Below are 8954 nucleotides of genomic sequence, written 5' to 3' on the forward strand. Positions count from 1 at the left end.
GAATTAGCTGGGAAATTTCTGTAGACCACCTTGTGGGGTAATATTTAATTATTATGCATATTTTTTCTAGTGCTTTAATTTATTCCTTTTATAACCTGCTTGTATCACTTGTCTCCTGTTGGTTTGGAACACAAAAAGGCACGTATCTTGAGTGCACTTCAAAGCATAATCAATTAATGGATTCATATGTTTTCACTTATTTCTCAAAAATTGTAGTGCTATTGTTTTTAATTACTTTTAATTTCTAGGGATATGAAATTAAACCAGTGAAAGGTGAATGCTGTGGAAAATGTGTGCAGACCAAGTGTATTATACAGACAGCAGACAATTCTGAACTCATCTTGAGTGTAAGTGTGCTCTATGTCTTAGTTCTCTACCAAATCTGTAAAGTTTCCAGTTCCAAAAAGGGAACATCTCTTTGCCAGAGACAAGGCTTTAGTATAAATTTGCACCTGAAAGATCAAAATCTCAAAACCTAGCTACAATTTTTTCACCTGAAAGTAGGTCTCATGAAATAAAATTATCTATAAGGCCCTTCCTGGAATGAGAAATCCAATACCATTAGAAGGGATTTTCTTCCAGTGTCTGGAAGCTTCAGCTTTTCTATGTTATTTGATTTCTTGTATGCTGAAAAACGCTATTAAAGCCTGCATATGAAACAATTCTATTGCCCTAGCAGGATAAAGGTTTAGAGTCTTTCTTAATTAATATAAAACAGTCTAGCTTTTTGAAGGCAAAATCCATTGGCATGGATGATTTTGTTAAAGTACTCCGTGTACTTTAGAGACATTTTTCTCTCTTTCTCAAGGAAAATACCATATAAAACTGAAATTCTCTCAATGTAGGGCATATTGCAATACATGTCATGATCTGTATCCCAAATGGCTGTTAATTTAACCTAAAAATAATTGACTGGGAAACAAGATGAAGATTATTATCAGAGGGCAATAAAATTTCTGTCTGAGCTCCCTTCAGCTTTCCATATTACATTTTGAATTTTACTTGCAGCCTGGAGACTTTAAAAATGATCCTCACAACAACTGCACCATTTATAGCTGTGTAAATGTCCATGACCAGCTTATTGCTTCCACATCTGAGATTACCTGTCCAGCATTCAATGAGGACAGCTGCAAACCTGTAAGTAAAAATGGAAAATTTACCCTCTACTCCATACATAGATTACTTAATTTTATTTCAGCCATCTAACTAACAACAATAGTAAAATTTAGCTCTGATGGCCTTTCATCATAATTTCTCAGTCTTTAGGGCAAAAGTTCTAGATGCATCCATGCACAGCCCTATAGAGTATATAAAATAAGATACCCGGGTGAGGATTCAAGGTTTATGATTGGTAGCTGTCTCTCAGTAGCCAAAATACTGGTCAGCACCAAGATACTAAATCTTAGCTGACTGCTTTGTTTGGGGTTCTGTCTCAACAAGAACCAGGTTTCCTTGAATGTTAAAACACAAGCTGTTCAGTCAGTAAGTAGATTGCCAGTAACACTGTGCATAGTCCCCATTCAAATACAGAGGACTCTGAGAAACCATTTGTTGGAATTGCTTCTGAGCAAAAATTTCATGATGTTAACTGTAGACTTCCTTCAAAGAATTGTTTGTATTTTCACAGTCCTTTGTAAGTTGATAAATTTCAAGTCGGGAAGAGGCTGTTATCTTTGGTTATTTAGATCAATGTTACAGTACAATAACCAGTTTTCACAGGTTATTTACAGCCACTGAAGAATTGCTCTCCTCAGTTTTTGGCCTTAATGCCTTTTTAATATAGAAAAATAATATAATTTTTTTTGTTTCTTTTTTATTTTAGGGAACTATTTCATTCTTACCTAATGGCTGTTGCAGAACATGTAAGTATGCCAGTGTATCTGAATCAACAATACAGAGAATGAATTGTCTTCTTATATCAGCCCATTTTCCAGATAAATTTGTATTTAAATAGATACTTCTACGTTTATATTTGTCATTCCAAGACTTCGCTGTCTGATCTCCCTGGAGAAGTTTAAACTGAAGCAGAAAGAGCACTTAAGGCAATTCTTTGAGTGCACTAGTGAAGCCCGGGGAATGCTGAGGTGAGAGGGACTTCTGGAGCTATTTCACCGAAAGGATTGACTGAATGTGAAGGAACATGTGGAACCTTCTCGCTGTAAGTAAACTTACCAGACAATGAGATTTAAGTCCTGGTGGCACTGAGCTTGTTTGTATAAAAGGAACAATAAATAGTAGACTACACAATGGTAGAAGACCTGGAACTATCTGCTTCATGAATCATGGACATAAAATCATGGAATCTGTGACCGACGAGTTGATTTGTCGTAATACAAAGCAGAAAAGTGTATTAAATTGTCTTGGGATTCAGACAGCTCTGATAAGGCCTATTCATCCATTAAGAGCTGGCTTTGTGTCAGACCGCCTAGGCTAGAAATCGTCACAAAAGAACATGGATTATTTCCTGTAATGAGAATGAGCCCAGAGAGCAGCCAGACTTGGCAACTGGAAGTGGAAAAGCTGCTTCTCAACAGTTAACAGCTAAAATGAAATACACATACATCTTTCAAAGGGAGATTCAAATATGCACAATTTTTATGCAGTGAAGAAATGAGAGGTTGCTTGAGGTGTGGTATTAGTAGAGTAACTTGAGTATACATTTTTCTCTGAAATGAGAGAATATATTAAAAATTGGCTATAAGGAAGTGGTTAGTAGGACATCTGGCAGTGAGCTACTAAAACACTAGAAAAACAGTTCTAGCTCTCCAAAGAAACTGTCACTTACTGCCTATCACTGAGCTTGCCACAGTGCACCTTACATGGATGAAAATGAAATCTTTAGTATCACATGGAACTCTGAGAAGCCAGGGAGTTTATTAGTATTTTGAAATTCCTGATCATCTTAGGGTCTTGTTGTGGTTTCTTCTACCAAATACAAGAAAAAGATGGATCTTGTCGCAGTTTATAGCCTGATATTGACAGATTCTTCAGGTTAGGAATGGTGCTTAGGAAGCTGATGAACACAAGATTGCAAAAAATACTTTGCAGTGAGATGGGAACAGAAAGAGCTGCTGCTTCCTCTTCGTGTTAACACTGCCCTGATTGGGTTAGGCATTTTATAATCACTGCTCTGTCAAATGAGCTTAGCATTTCCATTAGCCACAACTGTGGCTCTTCTCACAGGAGTTCTGTACCTGATTCCACCCTCTCCTATACATTGGCTTCTGGCACCGAGTAACATTGCCATTTCGCATGTTGACAGATACTCTGCTGAGGCCAATTCTATGGACCACAGCTGCTCCTGCTGCAGAGAAACAAGCACCACTGAGAAGCACGTGGTTCTGAAATGCCCTGGTGGGCATGCAGTGTCACACAAGTACATCTATGTGGAGAGCTGCAGCTGTCAAGACACCGAATGCAAGAGGCCGGTGTCCGAGGAGCTGCAGAGCAATTAAGTAAATGACGAGGCGACCACTCTGAACAGGATCAAGAGATCCATCAGCTTAACATCAAAATGAAGGCAAAAAGTCCCTCTGGCATTATTAACTAAAAGGACTGTGAACCATTCTGAGCTTCCTTGACTACTTTTCAACTTTACTTTTCCCAGTAACTGCATCCTGTTTGTTCTCTAATTAACTAACTGTGCCCTATTTATTTGTGCACAAAATAAGAACACAAATTTGTATTCTTACAAGTGCACAACCTCTTGAGTCCTTTTCAAATCCTCTGAATGATTAAAAGCACATCTCAAAAAGCATGGCTTTTGTACTCATTTTTATACAGTCTTGATGAGTTTTAGTTTGAAGAGAGAAGAAAAGTTGTTTTTCAAGTTATAGGAAGTCAAGTGGTTTCCTAAATTTTTGGGGTATCTACTCATGTCTCCTTAAAAGCTGATCAGATTGTGCTGTTCAGAAGATCCAGTCTATAAGGTGGTATAGAAGATTATGCTGTCTACCAAAACAAAGGCAAAGATGAATAATGATCATGAAATTATTCAGATGACTTGGAGAAACTTTAGTTCATAACCAGAACTTACTTTAGCAGGACTCTGTATGTTAGAACTGTCTCAGTTCATTGCAATTATGTATTTTCACTAAAAAAGTAGTCCCTCAGCTATATGAAGATCACTCACAGTGCTTTCAGGATGTACAGTTACTACCATAGTAAGAGCTCGCCAAATTCCAACATTTGCAAAACAGATGCCCATCACCAAGCTAAGTAATCCTAGGCTTCCTCTGCAGAAAATGGAAAGCAGTAGCCATTTTTGACATTTATTTGTCTCTCAACAAAGGACAAATCTAAAGGTGTGCCTGTTTATCTTACTGTAAGGGGAGCTGAAACAGGTAACTGGAAGATGTTCATTTCTCTTGAATCATCTTAGAGTACAATGAGGGTAAACCACACCTGTTGTAGTGGAAAAAAAAAGTTTTTGGTTTATTTTATCTCCATTAATGAAATCTTTATTGCCAATAGCCAACGTCAATACTGGCATCTTTGCTACCTAAAGGATTGGTGGCACCATTTTTTGCTACTATCAAATGTACTCCAGCTTAAAAGGCAGATAAGATTTCTGCCTTTTTCTAAGACTGATAAGGATGTGCAGAAAATGAAACCCCATATTTTTTTTCAGCATTACAAAACTCTGATTGGAAAGCAGCTTTCTCTGGAGTTGGAGAGGTAGCTGATCTAACAAGAAGGAAGTTTTGTCAGTTTACAGAGCAAGCTGCAGATTAAATGAAGCCCAGTTTCTGCTTTAGTACAGGTTTCTAAGGATTTCTATCTCTACATTCGTTGTAAGATGAGACAGAGTTTTCTCCCAGGGCACATACAAAGTCACTCTCCTCTGTGAACTCTTTGTTATCCAAAAATTTCTATGCTGACACTAGAACCATATATTTCCTTGAGCTTTTTGCAGAAACTGCTTTTCTCAAAATCTGTTGACATTTAGCTGTCTTTGAGATTTTTATTTTTGCAGTTAAATTTGACTGAAGTCAGCAAATAACTTCTGGACACAGATAAAAGGTGTGATCAAATCTGCCTTGTTTCCTATGAAAAAGAGATAAAATATTACTAGTCAGTAGTGAATTTTGCTTCACACTGTACTTACATTGAAATATAAAATCTTCCTTGTTTCATTTAGTTTTCATTTGGTCTGTAGTTTGCACAGGCTCTTTCTGTCCCTTCTAGTGATGGGCAAACTGCTTCTTAATGAGGAATTCTAAAGATCCTGAATAAAAGTCAGTAAGGCTGCAGATTTTGGCTTCACCACTGCAGGGCAGTCTATGGCTGAGAATGTAAAGTCACTTCATACCAAAAAAGCAACTGCCTTGAAAGGGAGTTTTTATTTCATCATGTAGAAGGTTTTATTTCTGAGAATAATGAAATTTCTCTGTCCCCACAGACATTTATATGCTCTTAGTAAGCACTGGAAAGACAATTATTCTGACAGGAATTTACATGCAAGGTGTTATTTGTCACAGTGCTCTGGGTTATGGCAGCCCTCTCAGTTTTGGTGCTGGGTCAGTGCTGCCCATAAGCAGGTTCACAAGCACACACTGTCAGAGAATTCTTACTTAAAAGTTCTTGGCAGTTCCAGGTCACACTGCACATGCCAAACCTCAACTCCATTCTGCACTCTTAGTCACCTTAGAACTTAGTGGTTCAGTTTGCACCTGCATTTCCGGTAGAACTGGATGACAGAGTTGAACAGATTAAACTTTCTCCAGTGGGGAAATCCACTGATAGTACTTGGGAGAGAAAGGAAGAAAAGAAACTTTTAACTGTGTATCCCTACAAAAAGTAGTAGTGGCAGTGAGCAGCACTTTTGCTTCCTTCCACACTGCTCTTGGAAGTAAATTGAGATCTGTATTATCTGATCCCAGGAAGCATTTTGTTTCTTAAGCAAGAGCTGTTTGGTCTGCAGGCCACAAGAAGAGATTCTTCTGAAAAATCCTGAGGAAAATGAGGAAAAAACCCTGAGGGAAAAAACCAAAAACCTGAGGAAATGTTTCTCATCACCCTCTCTGAAAGGGTGATAGCAGCACGTTAGGGATTCAGGAGATTGTGGAACATTCTGATCCCATTGTCGTCTAGGCAGGACCTACCACAAAGGACCCTGGCAGCTCCATAGAAAGCATTAGTGCTGGAAAGGAGTGGGCTTGACTCTCTCTGTCCTCAAAGAATGACTCCATTCTCCAGGAACTGCCTTGTCTTTTGGAGTCTAGCAAAAAGAAAGCAGTAGCAAGAGCCCATGTCTTGTCTGCTTGCCTGAGTCCTGTGTTCATCTCCTCAAGGAGAGTCCAAAGACTGGAGTCCAAGTAGGACTTCCAGTCACACAGCCTTTGAAGGCACCAAAACCCAAGGTCTGAGCTCCTGCTCTCTAAGATCACATGGGTTTCATTCCCACTTGTAGTCTTCTCATCCAAGATAGTTGGAATCTCAAACAATTTCCTTGTAGCTACCTAGAGATGCACTGGAACTCAATGTTGTTCATAGGATTCTTCAGCAACACAGTGAGAACTTCCATCTGCAGTTAAAAAGGAGTTCACAGAAGATTTGCTCATGAAGAGAGCACAGTTTTTTATGAAGCATTACTGGGTATGTGTTTTGAGAGCACCAGAGACAGAAAGGAAAATACTTGTTAGCAATATGGAAAAATCACTGCTGCTAGCTGAGGTGAGGCAGATGGGATTCAGAAAGAGGGGTGAAAATGCATGTAAACCAAGAAGAATTCTTCCCAAAATAATACAAGGTAGGGGTTTCTGATCTAATAACTACCTTGTCTTCTGATCGAACTATGTTCTTTAATAGAATTATTTTGTTCTGTGGGAAGGGTAAGATAAAATTTTCAGTGTGCTTACCATTTAAGTGTACTTTGCTAAACCGCACTTCACTGAACTAAGCACATGCAACTCTGCACATAAGCCCCAGTGAAAGGACTTTAGCAAAGGCAAAGCCCTAAGTAAATAATCCTGCAGTTACTGTGCTTGTTATATACTGTTGCACTTGTCTGGAAAAGCAAACTCAGATACCTGGAAAAGACAAAATAGACTCACAAACTCTGAGATCACAGAAAAGAACACACTTGTAGTTTTAGGTCTGACAAAAATGAAATCCATTTAAATAACTGCAACATTGATATACAATTTCTGAAATTTCACCTCCCAGTCGAAGCTTTGAGGGGTAGGGCAGTATTTTAAGGCAGAACAAGTTCTTAATTTGGGCCAAATTTCCAAAATTAACTCACTCTTTTCAGGCTGCCACAAACACGCGTGTTCTTAACTGGCAACCTCACAGACTAAGGTCCAAATATGTCCAAGCAGGTTACCCATTTCCATCACTAATATGGAAAAACCCATAAGTTAATTTTCAGCATCATGCTTCTAAAATCTGTTCTGTACAAACTGTATTCCCCTTAATGTTCCAGTTTGTCAGCACTCTTACATGAAATGCTTGAATTCTTTTCACAAACTAGTCTCTAGAACAGTAAAAATCACCACTGTGATGTTTTCATTACTTCAATACTTTGAAAAAACTCAAGCAGAGAGAAAGTATGGCAGAGCTGGCACTGAGAAGGAGCACCTGTGCTCCATGCAGCTTTCCTTTAAGCAGTAACAAAAGGCAACAGTGATCAAGGAATGTGGCTTTACACTGTGCCTGTCTAGCACAGCACTGACACAGCAGTTAAATTTCAATAGGCTTTGAACTAGTGTAGCTGAGCATTTCTTGCCCCTTTTTTTTTTTTTTTTTTTTTTTTTTTTGCAGAATCTATGGGATCTGTATGATCATTCTTCTCCTTGAAAGTACAGGCAGTCTGAGCGAAATGTAAGGGCAGGTAAGTTCTTGGGTGGCTAATTCTATTCTCCACACAAAAAACCCTAGGCCAAGGTTGCCTAGAGTCCCACCTTAACTTGTTTTCTGCCCTATCTCTTAGCCTTTCTTTTGGTATGCAATAACTTTCAGTCATGGTGGACATGATTACTGGGTATGTATTTAATGTACTTTCAAGGTTATAGAGGCTTCAGTATTAAGCATGCAGTGGCATCTTCTGAATTATCTTGGCACCCAGGAAATTAGAAATTGCTTTTTAAAAAGAGGTAGAATCTGCTCTAGTCTAAACCCCATAAAAGTTTTAAATATTAAAGCAGAAAGATCATATGCTTCCCTTTGTTCTGCTACCCAATATTTTTCCACCAGCAAGGTTGCTTAAAGTAAAACCTTTCAAGTAGAAAATCTCTGGGGCCCAACCTCCTGATGAGATGACTTTCTATGCAGGGAGTCTCTCTTACGTGGGGAAGTGCCAATAGGTCAAAGAGACCTGTGTGCACGAACACCAATCAACCATGTCATTACTCCTTGTACGTGGATTTTGAAAGATCTACATCTTAAAGAAAAACAGAAAAGAGCAGCTGGACTCATTCCTTGCAAACAGGAATAACTAATGTCCTTGATTTGTTCACAAAAAGTCAAGGAGCCCTATGGCAAGATGAGAGGTTAAGAAGCTTTGTGTCCACTCTAAGGCAAAATGTAAGAAAACATTCAACCACCTCCTACCAAAACTGAAATACTGGAGGCATTTGTCATGTATTTTAATGGACAATTAATGGCAGATATCCATTCCCTCCTTTCCCACTGCCTGCAACAGATCACCTTATGCTTAATGACATCTGTTTCAAATTGTGTGGTAGACAGAAATCTGATAGATCAAATAAATCTTTAATGTAACTTTCCTAAATTCTGTGATATCATGCAAAGGATTAAAAAGGATAATTCATATTGTTCTTGAATTCTACTGGCAATTACTGATTGTTATAACTACCAGTTATGTAAAATATTTTGCCAAAATCACTTTGAATGTTTTTTTATCATGTGGATTATTGGCACAAACTGCCTGACAAATGAAATTTTTTTCCTAGCTAATATTACTTTGTTAACGGAGCACACATAATTTCTCT

The 8954-nt window shown here is 38.3% G+C and overlaps 1 protein-coding gene across 1 annotated transcript in view; it reads left to right on the top strand.

Annotated features, from left to right (window-relative positions):
* Positions 1-3455, top strand: part of MUC2 (mucin 2, oligomeric mucus/gel-forming) — a 61594-nt gene extending 58139 nt beyond the window's left edge. The window contains exons 59-63 of the mRNA XM_031055817.1: positions 249-347; positions 1009-1137; positions 1823-1866; positions 2069-2158; positions 3263-3455. Coding sequence (XP_030911677.1) covers positions 249-347; positions 1009-1137; positions 1823-1866; positions 2069-2158; positions 3263-3455 — 555 coding nt within the window. The remainder of the gene's footprint in view (positions 1-248; positions 348-1008; positions 1138-1822; positions 1867-2068; positions 2159-3262) is intronic.
* Positions 3456-8954: the final 5499 nt, after the last annotated feature.

This window comes from Geospiza fortis, unplaced genomic scaffold (assembly GCF_000277835.1).
Source record: "Geospiza fortis unplaced genomic scaffold, GeoFor_1.0 scaffold66, whole genome shotgun sequence".
Lineage (NCBI taxonomy): Eukaryota > Metazoa > Chordata > Aves > Passeriformes > Thraupidae > Geospiza > Geospiza fortis.